The 21,532-nt window shown below is 46.5% G+C and overlaps 1 protein-coding gene across 2 annotated transcripts in view; it reads right to left on the minus strand.

Annotated features, from left to right (window-relative positions):
• Adamts16 (ADAM metallopeptidase with thrombospondin type 1 motif 16) overlaps positions 1-21,532 on the minus strand; it is a 124,967-nt gene that overhangs the window by 96,462 nt on the left and 6,973 nt on the right. For both annotated transcript variants that reach the window (XM_078018537.1, XM_078018534.1), the window contains exon 3: positions 20,929-21,254. In XM_078018537.1, the coding sequence (XP_077874663.1) occupies positions 20,929-21,254 (326 nt within the window). The remainder of the gene's footprint in view (positions 1-20,928; positions 21,255-21,532) is intronic.

A 21,532-nucleotide genomic window follows, 5' to 3' on the forward strand; every position in this document is an offset into this window, starting at 1 on the left:
GATCCATCCCAGCGTGCGACCCCATGGTACCCTTCCCTCTGGCTGAGCGGCTGCCTGCTCCAGGCCAGTCCTGCCCCGAGCTCATCCCACGGACACGTAGCTCACCAATCAGCTGCTGTCTCTGTGTAATTGGGCCACAGAGGGAGATTCTCTCTCCTTCCACCAGCCACGGCCCTGCTCCATCTCGGAGCTCTGAAGGTCTGGAACAGTCACACCAGGCTTCTGCTGCACCCATTTATCAGTCCCCTGTGATGCCCCTGCCTCCGCCCCAGTGCTTCAAGCCACGTTAGGGTTCGTGATTCTGTGGCAGATGTGCACAGCTGGGATCAGCAGCTCTGCTCTTTTAGATAAGGAAATCGAAGCTGTCTGTCAGCTGGTGACTGGGTAAACAAAATGCGACACAGGCATGGAGTGGCCACCAGTCAGCAGTGACAGGGCTGATGTGCTGAGAAACTCTACCGTGTGAATGAACTCGATGACACCATGCTGTGTGAAACAGAGCAGGGGAGGCCCAACACTGCACAACGCCACGTCCAGGAAGTGTCCAGAGCTGGCACGTGGCAGGAGGTGTGTGGATGGCCGGCAGGGCTCAGGTGGGGCTGGGAGGGGGGCTGATGCCACTGGGGGCTTTCTGGGGAATTGAAACTGGATGGTGGAGATGGTTGCACAACCACATAGATTTACTAAAAACAACAATAACAACAACAAAAACCCCACTGAACTGTGCCTCTGAAGGGTGAGGTCTTGCTCATGTGATACACTTCAATCAAGTCTAGGAAACCAAACAAACTGAGGCTCTGGGAGCGTGCCAGGTCACAGGGGACCCAGGACCGTGGGGCTCCCACGCCGGCTACTGCCTCCACCTCGTGGTGGCTCATTAGCACACAGGAGCCATTCTGGAAGTGCCCTGGAGAGACAGCCAGGCTGGCCAACAACGCGGCACAGACTCAAAGGCTGAAGGAAGGGCAGAGGCAAACCATGAAGTGGGAGACGCGGCGAGTCCTGGGTGTGGGAGGTGTGCACATCCTCCTTGTGGCTTGGGATACTATAGAATGCGGAAGAAGAACCAGTCCAGTTCCTTCCAGCAGCCTCTCTCCAGGGGCAGTGAGGTGTGACAGCAGCTGTGTCTTCTCCACATTGTCCCCGGACTGGGCAGCCCCAGAGGAAGAGGAGAGGCCTTCACCCAGCGGTTTCCAGCTGCAAGCACACTACAGGAACTGGCCAGACCTTCACTGAAGGGGGACTGACACGCTGAGGTTGGGATCCATGTGGTCTGCCCCCTTCTGCTCCTCCGTCCACGACTCCTGAGAGCCCCTCCCTCCTGACACCCTGAGTCAGCAGGTCTGGGGGCCAGGGTGACACCCTGCATGCTTAGTGAGATCTGCAGAGCAGACGCCCAGACACAGCTCTGTCTCAGGAAGGCCAAGGATCAGTGCCACCTGGCTCTGCGTCTACCTTACCCCACCTGACGGTGAGCGAGGAGGGCAGACATCACCCCATGGGAAGATATGATATTTACTATATGTGCAGGGCTTTCCAGGACACAATGAGATCTGATGTGAAGTTTGTTATAACTGATGTTTCCTTATTTTCAAGCAAGTTAAGGTTAGATACCTATGTTTTCTGATGGCAAATGGTTAAGTACCAAAAGCCATTCCAACTATGACCACTGTGTGCTGCAGTTACTGGAACAGTCTGGGAAGATGGTCCAAGACGAGCATTTGCAGAGAGGCCTAGAGATAATTATCTGTCTCAACACTGTTCTCCATGACTTCTGTCACATAGGTGAAAATCTAGGCAGTGTCTTCAAACACCTGTCACTATGGATGCCGAATTTGACCAGTCACAGATCCCAGAGTCAGACATGTGACTGTGTGTTCTCATACACATCAAAATCTCACAGGGATGTTAAAACTTATGTCTGGTCCTACTCCCAGGCTGCTAAACCCAACTCGTATACTCTTTATATTAGGTGGTAATGCACATTCAAAATGGTCTGCTTAAGAAAATCTTCCTATCAATAATTTATTATGCAAATGTCGTTTTTCCTTATAAATAAAACATTGGCTCATGAGAATCTGGGAAACTCTATGATCTTCCAAACAGCATTATTAGGAGTGGTTCACCACTAGAACACATGGGCAGACCCACCACGTCAATGAACCAAAAGGAAAAACAATAAAACAGATATAAAAAAACAACAAACCATAAACCACAACACCTAACAGAAAGAGAGCAGGCTGGGTGGGTACCTTCCTGTGACTCCTGGTTCTTTCTCTAAGCCACCCTGATCAGTCCCCAGCACCTTGGCCGATCAGTGAGGAGAGGCTGCAGTCCCCCTGCTGAATCAAAGAGACCAGCTCCACAGGAGCTTGGCAGTGACCTCCTCCTCCTAGCCCATGGCCAGAAATCCAGCCTGGCAAAGGCCCGCCAAGCCTGCACCCCCAAAGTGGCTCTTCTGAACCACTGAGTTCTTGCACTAATGCTGCCGCTCAGTTAGCCTCCTCTGCAGTTATGCAGTTCTGTCACCAACAGATGCCCCCAGAGGTAGCTGAGCATCTCCCACATTGCCTCTCCTGTGATTGCCAGCATTCAATAACACGTGGTGACTTTAACTCTAATGCTACACCAGTAAAATTCTGCAGCCATGGCTCAGTTCAGCCACTGTACTTGAGAGTTCTTTGCATATTTGTAACAGATGACTTTCAACGAATTAGGGCTGAGAAAAGGAACCTTTGGTAATGAGGATGGAATTTCAAAGACATCCAACTGCCCTGCACTGGCCACTCCTCTGCCCTCCGCATCTCCACCACCACCTGTGCACACTAAGCTCTGCTGAAATCTGAGGGGTGCCTGCTCTTCTCCAGGTCACCACCAGGGGCTGAACCTGTGGGTGTGGTCCCCGTGTGATGGCTCAAAATCCACATGTGCGCTCTGCAGAGGTGCAACTGCCTCTCAGGTCTTATGGTTAACACTATGATCAAAACAGAGCTAGCACCGCAGATGAAACACAGCAGACGACCAGCAGACAGGAGCTGCGGGCCAGTGAAGCTGTTCATGCTCAGTGACTCCAAAAACAGTTCAGCATCATGAAAATCCTCAGAAAGGAAAGGTTTTTGGAATCACTACATAAGAGTGTGAATGTGACGGTGTGGATGCGAGGCGTCCCCCCAGATCTCCTGTGTTCACACAGGAATGTTCGGAGGTGAATGCTGGGATTGTGAGAGCTTGACCCAGTCAGGCCATCCTAGTTTAGACGGCCTCACTGGGTGGGACCTGTGGGCAGGCTGCGTGTGGCTGGAAGAGTGGGCCACTGGGGGGGGTGTCCTGGAAGGGCATCTTCTGAGACCCCTTCCCTGACCCTTCTCTCTGCTGTGAGTTCAGCAGCTTTCCTCCACCACGCCCTTCCCCTCGTCCACCACGCCCTTCCCCTCGTCCACCATGCCCTTCACCACGTCCACCACGCCCTTCCACCAAGATGCTAGGCCTCGCCTCAGGCCCAGGGCAATGGAGTCAGCCAACAGTGAGTTAAACCACTGAAACTGTGAGCCCTAAATACATTTTCCTTTTCTAAGTTGTTCCGGTCCGAGTTTGGTTACAGCGACACAGCTTGGTTACCAGCTCAGTGCAGGTGTGCGCCTCACTGACGGAGCGTCCCGGCAGGTCATACCTACAGCTTCCCATAAGACAAACTAAAAGCGCCCCACTTCAGTTCACTCAGCCATTTCCAGGTGAACCGCTCGCCCCTCTGGGCAGCCAGTGGCGCTCTCACCACGGTGCCCCTCAAGGAGCCTTCCGCCGTTCTCCACACGCCCTGTTGGCTCATCAGTGTCAGAAGGAAAGGCTGCTGTTGGAGACTGCCACCAGGTCTACGAGAAATGCACTGTTCCAGATAGGCGAGGCTGGCTGCACTAAGGAGGCACCAGCTGTGTGCAATCTGAGATCTCTGCAGGCTTCTTTCGTGAGTTTGAGATTTAAAGAAATTTGTTCAATGACATGTTTGCTCTCTTTCTCTCTCAACTAACTAATATGTTCCTGGGAGCTGACAACACTAGAGCTTTAAAAGTCCCGGAAAACCTCCAAAATTGCCTCAAGGAACCATGGGTTTCTGAGCAAGGTAAGAGAATTGCAAATGCCCCTGCCCCCCACATGCATCAAAATGATGGAAAACCCGGGTTTTGTACATCAGAGTTCTGTTGACAAAAGCCATGGTTCCCAACCAACCAGACTCCAGTGGCATTCAGGGAAATTGTCCCTGGAAGGGGACATGGGAGCTGGGTGGGAAGGTCCTCACTTGTTGGGGGATCCCATGGACATGGTTTGGAATTTGGACTCTCTCCCTTCATTCTCTTTATATAAGGGTCAACACTTCCTCAGAACAAAATACAATCCGTGCAGCAGTAAAGCATGCCATGAGCTCCCTGGGACAGTGCCTGGCGTACAGCAGGAACTTGTTTTCATGTCATCTCTCTTCCCTACAATGACGGGGCATTTTCGGATTTGACTGTAGCTACACCTGTCATATCACAGACCTGCTGTAATATGCACGCTCCTTCATGTGGTGATGGAGCAGAATGCTGTGTCAGTTTACTCCATAGTAAGCAAACGTGGAATTAGATGACTTTGCAGCTGCCCTGGGGCACACAGAGTGTAAGAAGTACAGGTTTAGACTTGACCCTCAATCCCTGTTTTAGAGTCGTAGGAAAATGACGGCAGATTGAAGAGGAAGGAAAGTAGCTTAATGCCCTCTGCGTGGAAACTGCACAGTCCTTCCACCGGAGGTCACGGGGACAGAGGAGCCATGGTACCCAGAGAAGGTCAAGGCCTGCAGACACATTTGCTGCTTCCGTGACAGGAAAATGCAGCGCTGTGTGCTCAGAGGCCACCCCTTCTGGTCAAGGGCTGTAAGTGTGGCTGCAAGAGCATCTTGGATGTGAACAGAGGAACAGTGGAAAGGATGTGTGAGTCGAAGGCGAACTCGGACATTAGGGGACTCGGGAAAGCAGCTTCTTACAACAGAGAGGGTCCCATCAACCCAGCGATGGCAGCCAAGCCTCTGCCTCTTCCAGAGTCGGCTGAACACGGAACGGAGCCTCTATTGTGCTTACCGCCTCTGTGGCCTGACTCCCATGTGCACTGTCTGACCCTAGTGTCACGGCCACCCGGTCCCATCACAGGGCTGGGAGTAGCCACTCCTTCAACAGAGGGCAGATGAAAGCTGAAATCAGAGAAAGGAGAAGCGGCTGGGGCTGACTTTGAAACCGAGATCTGAACAAGTGACTGCTTGCAACTCTCCAGATGGAATCCATTTCACAGAGCACGAGGTGCAGGGGACATCTAAACTGCGATTAATTGCCAAAATAGAGGTTCCGCTTTGCTGTGGAATATGATACAGTGTCAGCATGTAACTGTTTGCTTGGCCTTTGGGGATGGCTGCGGGTGCTGGACAGAATGGGTGCTCACTCTGGTAGTAGGATGAGTCTATCTGAATACCTCATTATGTGTGTTAAACACCTACATACGAGGCTGAGGGCTGCCCCTCAGTCACATGACTGTCACGGTAAGGGCTGTAAGATACTCTGACATGCAAATTACCCCTGTGAGATCAGTGTTTTCACCAATGCTCTTCACACTTACAGACAGAAGTGCCCAAACTGCTTCCAACACTGCTCTCCCCATACGTGTGGAGGCTCCCAGCTCCCAGGGCTCCAGGCCTCTCTGCTCGGGGCGGGGGGCAAGGCTAGGTGGGCCAGTTCTCAGCCACACACACAGAGGACTCAGCCTAGGTGAGATGGGGGTTTCGTTTCTTTGCTTTTATGTTTGTAAAGTTTTCAGTCAATGTCGGCCGTACTCGGAGTAGTTTACGTAAATATAAACTTGCATGTTCCGTTCACTATTTTAGAACAAAATTCCAGAGGAAACTGTGGTCCCAATGAGCCCCTGCACCTGGGGCTACGGTTATTTCAGAACTTTAGACTTGAACCTATTTCAAATAAATGGACTTGATAAGCAACCTTTCCAGAAATTTCAAAACCAAGAGGCTCTTGTGCTTCCTCTAGCAAGGAAAACTCGGCACATGGATGACTTTGGGGGTGGAGTGAGTTAACAGGAAGTTCAAGGTGTCAGGGATCAGTAAGCTAAATTTTATTAGAATGCATAAACTCACAATCATCTGTCTGCCAATAGACAACATGCTGAACTGCTGGAGTCCGGTAGACATGTGGACATGGGACCCAGCAGTTTTTAATGGTAAAGATCTAATTATGCCACGCATCCCAGCAATATTAAAAAAGGGTAGTGACAGTGTTGAGCAGTGAAGAAAAGGCTACACGCTGTTTCTTCTTAAGAGACAGAAGACACGCACGCCTTCCTCGCGCACTTGTACACGTAAGCTAGCAACAGAACCGTGCCGTGAAATACGCTAGCTTCTCTTTTGGCTTGTAGCCCCACAGCCCATCACTCTTCCCTCTATTGCCTCATGTCAACCTGCAGAGGGAATCGGAGAACTCTCCAGCTTCAGTTAGATAATCTTTGCAAATAAAAACAAGGTTATGGCTCCTTTGGCTGCTGTGGTGGGATTCAAGGGCAGAGTGTCAGCTCTTCTGGGTGTGTTCCTCACGATTTCTTGTGAAGCACAAAGTGATCTCCCAGGTGTTAGGAATAGGCAGCTTTCTTCCAAAAGTGCAGGCATGAGCGACGGCTGTGAGCACTGACTGGCCAATGCCCTCGCAGCCTAAACAGCCACGACCGTGTCATGCCTTTTAATCCCCCCGACTGTCCCCAGTTCATCACTCTAATGGTTTTGGTGTAAATAAAATACCTTCCTCATCCTATTCCCTCCCATCTGCGGGACGTCTTTAAAAGTCAGTGCAATGTCAAGTCCTCGTTTCTTAACTCGGAACTTGCTTGCATGACAAAGTGCATCTCATGTTCTGGTGAGGTTTCTCTGTATCCTATCAGTAGTGATGGGCAGAGGAGCTGAGGAGGACCAGGACGGTGCTGGATTTGAACTTGTGATGCTCCTGTTGCTGCCTCCGGAGCCGTTGGGATTACAGGTGTGCACCACCACACCCAGCCCTTTCCAGGATTCTTAATCCACAGTGGCACACTGTCCTGGTCATAAACTTGGTAATTAGAAATGCCTGGCTAAGAGGCCAAGGCACACCAATGACATTATCTCTGTGCCCATGTACAAGGTATGAAAGATGAAGGAGCCAATGACTACCACTTGTTTTTTTTTTTTTCAAATTGTGCTTGATTTAAAGTATATCATGTTACCCAAAGTGCATTGGAATACGTCATTTAGAATTTGTTTAGAGACTCTCTTCACCTGCACCAGAACATTTTCTCCTGTGGTTAGCACTGGACAAGTGTTCATTTCCGTGGCCTTTCCCCAGGTCCTCTGATTCCCTGCTGTGAAGTGCACTCCAGGGCTCCCGACAGGCTTGGACGGTGCCATGGGTGTGCATGCTGCCCAGACTCCACTCAGGGCTGTTTCTAGGCTGGGCTTTCCACAGGTGCTACACCTCCTGTCAACACAGGCTGTCTCCAGCACAGCAGGAACCCGTATCGGAAACTAACATCTGTCCTCCTTCCACCATCCGCCCGTCCCTCCATCCCTTCCCTCGTCCGTCGTCCGGTTCCTTCCATGGGCCATGCCCCCTGCTGGTGCTGGCAGTGCTGTCAGAGGTCCCGACAGTCAGGCCGTGGCCCTCAGGACTCTCACTCTGCACAGAGGGGGAGGGGTAAACATTGGCTAGTAACTAAAGGAGGAATTACCCAGGGACAGGGCTTCTGAGGGGAACCACAGAGTGACGTGTGACTGTACTACCTGCTGCCTGGACTTGGAGTGTGGGAGGATAACTCACGGGAGGTGTTTCTAACTGAGACCTAGAGGATAAAGTAACATTTAACTAGAGCAAAAGAGCTGGCGGGATGGTGTTCTGGGCAGAGGGAAGAGTCCTTGGTAAGCCCCTAAGGTCGTGAAGAGCTGAGCTGTATTTCAAAATTTACAAGATGTTGGGGCTGAGCCTGGAGTTGCCCCTGCGAGGCTGGAGGTGCAAGCAAGGCCAGGGTCCCGGGGAACTGCTGGTCACACTGAGGATGCGGAGCCTGCCCAGAGAGCTGTGTTGAGTCAGGGGATGGGGAGATGGGGACTGTGATCTCCACCCTCAGGAGGCTCCCCCTGGAGGGGAAGAGGAGGGGGACATGGGGGAGGGGGACCTGGTGGGTGATCTCTGTGTTCCTGGATCATCGTCAAGCCCCTCCCTCCCCACTCTGCTCAGGATGCTACAGGCCTGCCCTGCACCACCTCAGATAAAACTGCCCGTGTGGGAAACAGTGTCAGCAGCTGCAGATTGAAACAGGGATGCGCCACATTGCAGGGAGGGTTCTTACCTCCTCACCCAAGAAGATCAGACGTGAGATGCTCACATGACAGTTTAAATCATGAGGGAATGAAATGACCTTAAGGTTACGAAGGCAAATACTTCCACAGACTAGAAGAAATCACCAACTTTTTTTTTTTTTTTTGGAGGGGGTTTCCTAGGGAATAAACCCAGGAGTGCTTTATCATTGAGCTACATCTCCAGTCCTTTTTATTTTTAGACAGAGTCTCTATAAATTGCTGAGAGTCTTGCAAAGTTGTTGAAGCTGACCTTGAGCTTGCTATCCTCCTGCCTCAGCCTCTACAGTCACTGGGTTATAGGTGTGTGCCACTGTGCCCAGCAAGATATAAACAATTAACTAAACTATATTTCACTTACATGTTTCATTCCCAATTTCTAATGTCTTAGGGTAGACAGAAAATTATTTAGTGACAGAAAACTGGATTCATCAGAAATTTCTTACTGAAGAGTTCTAGTAGTATGATAGTATTTTTACATTAAAGTAGTCAACTACTTGACCATCTGCACAATGCTAACAATGAATCACTATGTAAAATTTTTAACTCTGTTAGGTCATTTTTCTTTCAAAATTTCTAAGACTTTATGCATGAGTATACATAATTATATCCACTTATTGTTAATTGGCTACAGAAGAAAAAAAACAGGTATCCAACCTACATTCCTTTCTCTCACAGTTTTTTAAGAGAGGTAATTTTATTTAGCTTTCTTGTAATTTTCTGAATTATAGAAAAGAAAAACTAAAATCATGCTGATTTTGCTACTGATTATAATGTTTGGATTTATTCAATTTAATGCCTTTAACACACATGCTACCTTCCTCAAAAAAACACATGCTATCTTCCTCAAAAAACTATCTTCCTTAAGAAAACAAACTCTTAAGCAGTAAATTATGTGTGCTCAAAGTGCAAAAAGATGGATCATGGTATTAGGAAGGGATCAAAGTCAGCAAGAAGATCTACCTGAGAGATGGGGGGTAGAGTTTCAAGAGAAGAGAAGGGGCCACCAGTAGCTGCTGGCTGGGCTTTGAGGCTGGGGCCCTCGGGAGTGTCATGTAGGACGGCTGCCGTCCATCATAAGGGGGGACCACCTCCACCAAGTGTGTAAATTCACTTTGATTCAGAGCCTGGCCTCCGGCCTACAAGTAATGCCGTCACCATTTCTCCTTCAGGAGTGATGCAGAGCAGCAAAGCAGAGACAGAAAACTCACACACACGCATGGACAGAAGAGCCCCTGAGTGCCCACATTACTCCTGAATCCATCATGAAATGCAGCCTCCAAGCTCACTGCAGAACAGGGACACCGCATCTCCCCAGGAAACCCTCAGGCCCAACTTGAACCAGAGTAGGAAGCAGGTCAAGAACCCCCAGCAGAGCAGAGCGGAGAGAGGCCTGGACGCTGGGTCTGACAGCTCCTTCCTCATCCCACACTTGGCTAGCTGCCCCCAGGCCCGGTAGACTCTAGTCCTTCAGAGAGACTGCCTTTTCCCAGATACTCTAGGATGCTCCTACTTTAGGGCCTCCTCTCCCCTACAGGCCACCGGCTATGCAAATGATTCGTGTAAAGCAACAGAATTCTTATTTTATCACTAAAAACCATCACTTAACATTTTTTTTTTTTTTTAATGAAAGCTTTGCAGTTTGCCAGGCACAGAGTACTCTACTGATAAAGTCAGAAGCTGCAGGGCGTATGACATTCCTGCTGTACTCTCGATAGTTCTCTGTGGATGCAGCTTGACTGTTACTAAGAAATCTTCCCATCGCTCTGCACTCTCCTGTTAAATGCTGCTCTGTGATGCTGACGATGAGCTGCACAAACCCAGTTTTTTCTGTCATCTGCTTCCTGTTCACCTCTGTCAACACTTCACACGACGTGAGGCCACAAAGTCAGATCAAAAAAGGCAGAACTGGCTCCTGCGGTCTGTCCCACGTGTACTTCCTGGATGCCCTCTCACTTCCCATCCACCCACTCACCTCCTGTCTGTCTGCTCCAGGCTCCCCGCCAGTCCCCTGTGGACTTCCTGTATACCCTTCACTTCCTGTCTGTCTTCTGGAGCCTTCCTTTTGTCTGCCTCCTTGTTTCCTGTCTGTCCCCTATGGACTTCCTGTCTGCTTCCTGTTCCGATGCGCCTGGCTTGACCCTGGCAGTGGCCGTAGGCTGCAGTTTGCCTGAAGAACCACCCAGGTGCATCATGCCCCCCACAGTTCTAGCAACCGCTGGCCAGCGCCTCGGGCTCAGGGGTGAGAGGCCCAGCTCCAGGCTTCTAAATTATGATGAGTCTCCCTCAGTTTCTCAGTCCGGGGTTGGTAGTCCCTTCCAGCCGCTGTGTCCCATGCAGCCTAGCCTTGTGTCTTTAGGCTTTCCGCTCTCTACTGCCTGCTTAAAACAGCATTAGTCCACTCTTTACTGAGAAGTGGTGCACTTTCCGTCTCTTGACGGAAATGTGATCGATGCCATTAATGATGACACAGAAACAGGTATAACAAGAGTGAGAAAGCAAAGGTGGGGGGGGGAGAGGGAGAGAGGGAGAGAGAGAGAGAGAAACTGTTAGTTTAGAAGTTTAGATGGGCGAACCAGGAAAGTTATGCTGAAAGTGACATTTAAGGAAAAAAAAGTGACATTTAAGGAAAAAAAGAAAGCCACGTGTGTTGTTGAGCTCAGTCAGGCAAGGCAGCATTCTGCTCCCAAGGCCTTAGTTTCATGTGGCCTCTTGTAAAGAGCAGGTTTCAGGTGCCCCGTCCTTCAGGTAGTCCCACAGGTGGACCGTTCCCCAGTCCACGCCCACACGGATCATGTTCTGCTCCCCTTGGAGATCTCTCTGTCTCTCTTCAGAGAGGTCTTGGCAATGAAGAACTTCCTGGCTTCACGGAACTGGAGGTGAGCACCAACATTTGTCTCACCACAATGAGTCCTTGTGTCAGCTGTCCTTGTGGTGAGGCAGGACACATCTGCCTCTTGACACAAAGACATTGACATCAGGAACGCAAACCAACAACCAGAAGGGATGTCAGTCACACAGTTCTCTCCCCTCTGTTACCTGGACAGATCTAGACCAGGGACACGTGGCTTCACTGTAAAATCTCTGGACATATTCCAACACTTAAACTCCTTCCGTTACTTTTTCCTTATAATCAAAAGGTAATATCATACTCTACATTAAGGTGAAAACATGGCTGGACAGAGAATTTGAGACTCTCATTCCAGACCTTTCTACCTGTCTTTGGAGTATTTGCCAAGGCACTCTACCCCTTTGGATTGAGTTTTATTATCTCAATAATGAAGGGAGTGAAACAAAGCCCATGGATTTTACCATTAAATTTCTCTAGTCATCTGATTTTTGTTGGCCACTAGTTGTAAACTAATAGAAAAATCTGGGGCCACTTCAGGTGTGAAAGTCGCTTTGATCTACTTATAGTAATGAAATACATTCATTTCTGTCAATTTTAAACTTTTACCATTGTATTTATTCTTAAGTAATCATCAGAAATTTATGAAATTTATTCAGTACTTTCAGTTAGTTCTGTCTTGAGAGTTTCCCAGTAGGCCAAAGCGGAGCACAGGGCATGGAGGTGCTGGGTGTGGCACATGCCTCCGCGCCCAACACCGCCAGCTGGTCATGCCATCACTACTCTTCCCAGAGGGTGTTCTCCCAACACTCACACTGTCTCTTCTGACCATTCCCAATGCTGATTCCTCCTTTTCTACTCCGATTTTATTTTCCTGGCATGAGAACATTTTTCAAAGTCAGTTGGAAATCTGGCAGTAATCCAGACAGCTTTCTAGGATTTATTAGGTGCTTTAGAAAAATATCTCAATGACTAGAATTTCCAGGGAATCCCTAGAGTTTGTGACTGGAAATAAAACCATATAATTCAACCCCACCCACCCCCAGCAAGTTTCCAACCAAGCAAAGGAATTCTTAAACAGAACCAAGAAGTGTAGCATCTGCAAATTTTTCAACAGTTTTGAAAACAAGAGAATAATAGGATTTTTAGAAGAAGTGATATCTACGTATGCATTAATTCCTTAGCAAATATCACACTTTATACAACAGGAACTAAACTCCATATAGATTTTATTCCAAGGACAGTTATCATACCATGTTTATTTTTAAGCAAAAATACTAACCTAAGTACAGGACTTGCAAGAAATTGTTTAGAAAATCTATTCCTTTCATATTCAACAGAAAATATTATTAAACAAACCTCATTTAAAACTATTGAGTAATGAAGTTTGTAAAAGCAGTTTTATCAAAAATCCTAGAGATTAATTCATCTCTTAAATATGTACTTCATTAGAAAATTCAAGGTGTCATAGAAAGAAGTCAAATGAAATAGATTGTAAAATTGGTTCATGTTTATGTATACTCCAAAAGAGAGGTTGAGAAGACTCATGATTTCTGTTTGTAAATTAATTATGCATTCAGTTATTGCAAAAAAATGAATTTGGGTTTGCATACAATAAGAGCTTGGTGGCACAAAGTGGCATAAATAGGTTTTTTAATTAAATGATCAGTTCATAATATGGTATCAAAAATCAGAGCTAGAAGCAGATAATTATAAATTAAAGCCACAGGTATCACCACTGGGGCCCCCGATGTACTACAAATGGAGATGCCAAGAACAAGTGGGTAGATGGCAAGGAAGACGGCACTGGGGTGGAAACCCATGAGAAAGCCACTGCACTGCGGAGCGAGCTCAGTGAAGATTCAGTGGAAATTCACATGCAGAAGCCACCGATTCCCTGTAGGGAGATGACAGCCTCATGATCAAAGGGATCCAAGCATTGTGGTCTCGAAGTATTGGCCTGGAGTCAGAACACATAGGTCCATCATCTGCTTCTTTAAGAATGAGCTTCAGAATATCCTTAAACTAAGGATAATAAAAGAGTCTTGGGCAATTATCTATAAAATGTGCTAATAATTAGCGGAGCCTGACTTTCTGAATGGCAGTGTGAAAAGTGTGGCAGCACTTTTCCCTGGTGAAACTGCTGAAAAACCACACACTCACTCACACACACTCACACACACACACACACACACACACACACACACACACACACACCCTTTAAAATGTCTGAAAATTATCCCAAAGGCATAAAAAATGGAGAAACAACAACTGAATACAATCTAGTAACTCCTGAAAAAAGTGCCGAAATCCGGTAGCATTTGAGCTATTGTCCACTTATATCCTCACTCTGCCTCCAGCTCAGTGTGACAAAAATTCTATCCCACGCACATGCAGCCACAAAGACAAGGGATCCCAACCTCTTTCTTCTCTCCACCAACTCCCATTCTAGGGCTATATTTTTACATCAAGAATGACAAGTCTAGCTGGGTGCGGTGGCTCATGCCTGTAATACCAGCACCTCCAGTAAGCTGAGACAGAAGAATTATGAGTTCAAAGCCAGCATCAGCAAAAAGGAGGCATTAAGCAACTCAGTGACACTCTGTGTCTAAATAAAATACAAAATAGGGCTGAGGATATAGCACAGTGGTTGAGTGTCCCTGAGTTCAATCCTTCGTACTCCCTCCCCACCAAAAAAAAAAAATGAAAAAAGAAAAAGAAAGAAAGAAAGAAAAAAAGAAAGAAAGAAAGAAAGAAAGAAAGAAATAAAGAAAGAAAGAAAGAAAGAAAAAGAATGGCAAGTTCCTGAATTCATCCTCTCGGTTCCATATTGCAGAAGCTCAGCTTCAGGCAGACATGGCCATAAGAGCTAGTTTTCCTTCTATCAAGAAGTCCCTACTCATACAGTGCAAATTCTACTCTAGGCTCAGTAGGCCAAGAAAAATGAATCCATATACACTTCACTCTAGCTTACTTGCAGGGTGGAAATTTCAGACTAGGAAGCAAATCAAAGCAGAGAGTGGGCTTCCGTCTCTATCTAAGTTCCACTCACAGAGGAGGAGTGTTGCAATGAGATGAACAGGCCACTCCACCAGTCCCAGATGCAATCTGGTACCTCAGAGGTTTTCCCAGGAGAGACGAGCTGTGATAACAAAGTGCTCACCTATAGGGGTTAGCTTTATTTGGAACAGAAGGTAGGGAAGTTTTGCCTAACAACATCATCAAAAATAATCACCATCTTTGTTGTGAGCAATTAAAAGGAGGAAATTCTGCCACTTTTAACAACTTGGATGAATCTGGAGGACATTGTACTAAGTAAAATGAGTCGGACACAGAAAGAGAAATACAGCATGATATAACTTAAATGTGCAATCTTAAAAAAAAGGTGAATACATAAAACAGAGAGTATAGTAGAACCCTGATTACCGGGGCAGGGAGAAAGACAAAATGGGGACAAATTGGTCAAAGGACATAAATTTGCACAAAATAAGTAAGAATCAATAGCTAACATAAGGACTTTATATAAAGATATTCTATTGTATATTGAAATTTTCCTAAAGGAGCTCTCCCCATGCCCCCCACAAAAACACAAGGTATCATGGAAAGTACAAGAAGATTGATTTTCATGCCTGTAGTAATTATTTCATTATATGTATATACATCAAACCATCATGTTCATACCTTAAGTACATACAATGCAAACTTATTTTAAAAAAAGAAACACATGATGATAATGTATCAGAAAATGGAGAATACAATAAAGAGAAATATAAAAAAAGAACTAAATGCAAATTCTAGAATGGAAAAGTACAATATTAAATGTTACATTTAGTATAGGAACTTGATAATAGATTTGAATCGCAAGGAGAAAATCATCAAACTTGAATATAAATTAATGAATATTATTTTATTCAAAGAACACAGAGGAAAACAGAAAAGAAAAATGCACAGAGTCTCAACAAAGTGATAACAAAGTATGTATCAAAGAAGACAAGAGACAGAAAGAGAAATAAACTATTAAAGAAATAATGGCTGAGTACATTCTCAGTTGGTCAAAAATATTAATCTACACATTCAGGAATTTCAGCTAAATCCAAGAAGAATAAACACAAAGATAACCATATATATAAACATAAAAAATGTGAAAGACACAGAGAAAAACTTAAAAGCATTAAGAGAATAATAACTATGTACAATGAAACTGCAACAAAATGAACAGCAGACTTACATCAGAAACTATGGAAGTCAGAAGGCAGTAGAACGACAAACTCCAAGTGCATCCTCCCCAACAAAAATCAAACCAAAGCACTGTCAACCAAGACAAGAAAGGTCTCTGGGTGAGTTTGGATCAATCTAATTTATTGAACTTCCTTCCTCATCATTCCCAATAATATCTGTACAGTCTGCTGAGAACAGGACATCCTGAGATAGGAAACAGGGGGAAACAGCCCAAACTCTGCTCCAGTCTCTCTCCCACCTTGAGACAGAAAGTGCTTTAGTGTTTTTACATTGTGCATTACAGTCATCCGGGTATGAAACCCAGGATGAGCTGCATATCAGGATCATTTAGCTATAGTGCTAGTCAAGCATATGCAGGCAAGACCAAGACTCCAACCTCCCTGGGCAGGTTGTGGAGCCTCAGGGTCCAGCTTATGGGGACTCCTAGGCTTCATTTGTCTCTTGCCTCCAACCCAAAAGTAAATACCCACTTTGTGTGGCTTATTGTGTATTTGGTGTTCTGCCTCACCAGATTTCAGATATGTTGGTAGCCAATACTCAGTGAACCTTCTTACCAAACCAGTAATCTCTAATCTTTATGCAGAAAATAAAAAACAACTTTGAAATACCACTTTATAATTACGAGAGTGGATAAAATAGAAAAGATAGACATTAAGAAGGTAGGAAGAATGTGGTGAGATTGGAACCCTCATACACTGGAGGAATGTAAATGGCACAGCTACTATTGCAAACAGCTTGGCAGTTTCTCAAAATGTTAAGCACAGAGATTTACATGACCCAGGAATTATACTTCTAAGTACATACTGAAGAGAAATAAAGACACAGGTCCACACATAAACCTATTCACAAATGTTCACACCAGCATTATTCATAACGGAAAAATGAAAACATACAGTAGTATTTACCAACTGATAATGGATGAAATAAAATATGTGGTAAAATAAAGCAGTGGTATATACTACAGCATAGATGAATTGTGAAAATATCATGCTAAGGAAAGAAGCTAGCCACCAGCAAGCCACAGGTTGGACGTTTCTCATAATAAATGGGCAGATAGGCAAATCTGCAGGGAATAGGTTGGATTCTGAGGCACTTCAGGAGTAAGAGAATTTGGGGAAATGGGGATGAACTCTAGGGTTTTATTTCTGAGGGGATGTCAATGTCTACTATTAAATTCTGGTACAAACTACACAACTCTGATTATACTAAAACCCACTGAAGTGTACATTTTGAAGGCATGGACTTTACATTATGTTAATGATACCTTGTTACAGCTTATATTTAAAATAAATTAGTATTTATCTCTTTGGCTTATCCGATTAAGTGAATAACAAGTGTGAAGCTACTAGCAAATTATTTTGCACAAACATTCAACAAGTGAATACCATTCTTGCAATCATCATCATCATTATCATTGTTATTTCTAGCCCAGGAGTTCTATCTGTTCAACAGTTTTCATTATCTACATGAAAACAGGGCTTTTTGATCCATCCTTTTTCTCCTTTCTTTTGTCTAAGCATTAGAATGAATTTGTGTGAGTGTGAGGTCATTTCAAGAGACACATACTGACAATTTGGTAGAGATGTAAGTATAACAGATATTATCTTGAAAAGGTCATGCTTATTGTTAACCCATATTTTGAATCAAGATAATTGGTGGTACAGTATACCAATATTATTTGGCATAGTACTTGATTAATGTAAAAATATTGATCTCTTTTTGGAGGGTGGTATTATCAAGAATTCCATGAATTTTTTAGATGTTAGCCACCTTTCTTAGGATGCTTGTGACCCCCCCCCCATGGGCATCACGTCCTGACTCTACCCTGAAGACTGGGCCTGGTCTTGGTTGTGGACCACTCCATGTGCCACCACGGTGGTGAGGTGCCCTCTGTTGACTCTCCTGGTGCTCACTGCCTCTCCTTGTTTAAGTACCTGGGAGAGAATGTGCCCTCCCCTGCCCCTCTCATCAGCCATGGTCTCTCTGGGCCCAGGTCTGGCAGGCTCCAGGGACACAGTTCTGAAGCCCACTTACCATTCACGTCCTTTTTGTCCACATACATATAAAGTAAAATGCTTGTTTTAGTTCTGCTTTTCTCCTTTATGACATTTGTTTGCTACAAAGAGAACCACCACATCAACTAGATTTCAGTGCTCTTCAAACCAGTCATAAGAGGACAACTTGGAAAATGTTCCACATTCAGAATCGGATGACCCAGGGGAAACTTTATATGGCTGTGGTGGCCATGGCACAAGATGCTACACTCTGAGGCAACATGCTTGGAAACTCAGAAGTGATATTTTCATCCTGAAGGTTAAATGGGGAGAATAGGGAGCACTTCCCACTAGACAGGATCCTGCCTTCATGTGCTTTCCACTGGGCTCTGCCAAACTGTCTGGGTGAATACAAATAGGACAGGGCCTGGCCACACCCAGGGCCAAATTCCTTAAATAAGGAAGTTCTTGTCTCTAGGGAAAATGCTATCCACTCAAGGATGGTTTGGAACCAGTTTTCAAGAAAGGACAAGAGCTACAGAAGCCTGCTCATGCAGTCAATGGCCTGTGGATGTCACAAGGTCAAACCACCTGCACAGAACCTAGTTTGCCCAGAAAATAGACCTGCGGCCTGTGAGGGGACAGGAAGTCCTGCTTCTCCCAGGCAGTCAGCCAGCAGCATCTCCTGCCCCTTCCTGTGAGCCCCACGGACACCCCAAGGGCAGGCAGCTGTGAACTTCCTGTGGCTGCCCTGGGGCTGACAGTGCAGTGCAGCCTTTTCTCTGTGCGAAAACCTGATGCCACAACATGGACTTCGACGCGTGGCAGGCAGCGCACCTCTCCTGGCATCAGGAGCAGCACAAAATGCTCTACTGGCTCCTGGCTCCCACCAGAGAGTGAGGTCAATGAATTCCACCTAGAAACTGGAAAAAGTCTCAACTGAGGCTGCAGGTAGCTCAGGGGCAGAGCACCTGTCTAGCCTCCCTCTGCTCTTCCTCCTCCTCCTCCTCATCTTCTCTGAGGTCTGGGTTAGACTAGAATCTGAACATCCCCAAAATGACAAGGGAGCTCTCATCTCACGGAAAAGACACTCTCTTGTTCTTCACGTGCCAAAAGATTTGAAGGTGATGGGTGGGGCGACCCCAGCTGGAGAGAAGCAGCAGATTTGACGGCCACTTGAGGGCCCCTTCAATATTCTTCTCATCTGGCTAAAGTGAGAGGACTTTTAATCCTTCTTTTTTTCCCTTAAAATGCCATTGGTTTGTCCTATCTCAGGGCAAGTGCCCCCAAACCTCTCACTCTAAAGGCCAGCTGAGGTCACATTTGCAATGACCGTCTATGGACAAAATATCAGGCAAGCTGGCGTTCTTGTATTTGGAAGATGAATGGTGAAAACATACAAATTTCTATTCCCTAGGTCACACTATCAGATTCCATTGTTTACTGCCCAGAGGAGCCTATTTTTCTGTTCTTTTTCACTTTTTATCTGCACAATTACACTTCTGCTGTTAACTCCCGTCATGTTCAAAGACAGCCAGAAATCCCAAGCTGCTGCCAGCCAGCTTGATGCATGGGACACCTTCCAGGGCATAACTCAACTACCACGGGAGGGCCCTGCCTCTTGGAGACCCAGGGTCGTCAGAGGGTCTGTCTCCCGCTGCTAATGGCAAAGACCCACCCAATCCCTGAAACCAGAGCCAGCGTTGCCAAAATTGGAAAGGCATGTTCCACCTTCCCACACATGGCTGGTCTAAGTCTTTGCAAAAGAAAACCAAGGAAAGGAATAGATATCATAATTTTGTGCAATACGTGAAGAGTTTCACTCCATGTTATGATTTGGAAATGAGGTTTCTCAAAAGCTCATGTCTGAGGCAATGAAACACAGTTTAGAGGCAAAATGATTTGGTTCTGAAAGCTTAAACCTAATCAGCAGACTACACCATTGATATGGAGCAAGTGCACTGCACCTGCAGGCAGGTCGAGTGTGGCTGGAGGAGGTGGGTCACTGGGACATGCTTTGGGGTTTATATCTTGTCCCAGGTGAACGGAGTTCTCTCTCTACTTTCTGGAGGCCACATCCTGAGCTGCTTTCCTCCTCCACACCCTTTCTCAAGATGTCCTGCCTCACCTTGGGCCCAGAGCTTTGGAGTTGGCTGTCTATATACTACTAACACCCTCTAAAATCATGAGCACCAAATAAACTTCCTCCTCTAAAATCGTTCTTGCCGTGTCTTTTGGTCATAGTGATGAAAAAACTGACTAAACCACTCAATTAAGGAAGACTTGCTTTGGGGAGAGGATGTGGAAGAACCAGCATATAGTCTTCATGCTCCACAAGAGTGCGAAATCACCCCCACCCCTGAACATGCATCCCAAACCAAAAGCCTTTACAAAGGAGAGCAGGAATGAGATCAGCTCACATCAGAGTCCTCTAAAGAGTAGAGAGTTAATCTTCTAAAGCATTTTACAGGATTCAGCATTTGCATATATGTAGCTATTCAAAGAATGGTTACGGATGTGATTTTGGCATCCGATGCCCCCCACCCCGTACACACACAAGTCCTTAGGAGCTTTGGGGTCTGGACTCCTTCTTTCCTAGCAGGAAAGGAAGTGGAGGACAGGCTGGGAGCGTTTTCCAGAGCTGTGGACCATGTCCAGAAGCCCATGTGCTCAACCTTCTGCTCTGCCAGGGCTGGAAGCGTCCTGACCACGCAGCTTCACTCTGGTCTTGGTCACGTTGTGTTTATCTGTGCCTGAGATTAATTTGTGGCCAACAGTCTAAGTATCTCCTAAGCCTTTTTCCTCTAAAACTATGGAAGCATTTTGATGATAGTAGGAGAGAATTCATCCAGATTTCCAGCCTGAGCAGGCCTGAGGGAGGCAGGGGGAGTCCCGGCCGGCACTTGCTCCTCACCCTAGGGTCTCTGCAAACGCAGCACAGGAGACAGACAAGCTGAGGGGACGGTCTTAGTCACCTACTCAGGAACTGAAACCTGCACCAGCAGAGGCACCATCTGATGTGGCCAGTGTTGCCCTGGTCTCAAGCTTGTCACCAACATCAGAATGACAGGAGAAGGTTCTTAAAGTCTCAAACAACAACCAACTGACCAAGACAGCCAAACCAACAACTAGAGTCACATGAAGACATTTCCCTGTTTCCATAACGGAGTCTTAAACTAAGTAAAAACCTTCGTATGAAGCTGGTTGACACAGACCTGGCTGCAAGTTCAATGCAGACTTTCCAAATGGCGGAATTCATCCGCCAGCCGCGAGGGCAATGGTGGGGAGGGGTCCACACAGTTTCCCCCTTACTTTTAGAGATGTCTGCCCCATGATGACAGAAACACAAGCAAGGCTATTCTGAGGACATCTCTGGTGGTGCCCCCCATTTTAGCCAGGACCACCCCCACCTCAGTCCTGGCAGCCAGAACCATCGCACTCACCAAACCTTGGCAGGTTGAAAGGGCCACGGAGGAGTTTCTGTGGGACCTCAGGGAGCCTTGGTAGAAGCAGAAGTCCTCAGGTGGGAACATCTGCACGGCCTTGGTGCCCCTCTTCCCCAGGGTCTGCACCACGAACCCCGGAGCCACCAGGTTGCTGGAGGCTTTCAAGTCCACCTGGAAGTCATGCCTGGAGCCCTTCAGCCGGAGGTGCAGAGAGTCACCTCCTGGCTGGGCCAGTGCCCTTCGCCGCCGCTGGTGGTGCACGATGTCATGGGACACGTAGTCACCTCTGCTGTCAACCTCGTAGGCAGACACCAGGTCATACTCTGAAATCAGAAGAGAGGCAGGAAGCTGAGTACCTTCAGGCTTTTGGAAAGAACTGCAAAGTCTTAGAATTAAGGCGACCTTAGCATTTTCACCAGTAAGAAATGATGGAGGAAAATCCAGCACCTTCCCATCCTCAGATCCAAATGCGGGCTAAATAACACCTGAGTTAAAAGGAAAAGTCTTAGAAATGACTTTTAGGTAAAACACTGCTGCCCTCATAATGCCTTATTACTAATGCAGAACCTTCTATAACATTTAAAAGGGAAAATATATTATG

The sequence above is a fragment of the Ictidomys tridecemlineatus genome, chromosome 1 (assembly GCF_052094955.1).
Source record: "Ictidomys tridecemlineatus isolate mIctTri1 chromosome 1, mIctTri1.hap1, whole genome shotgun sequence".
NCBI lineage: Eukaryota > Metazoa > Chordata > Mammalia > Rodentia > Sciuridae > Ictidomys > Ictidomys tridecemlineatus.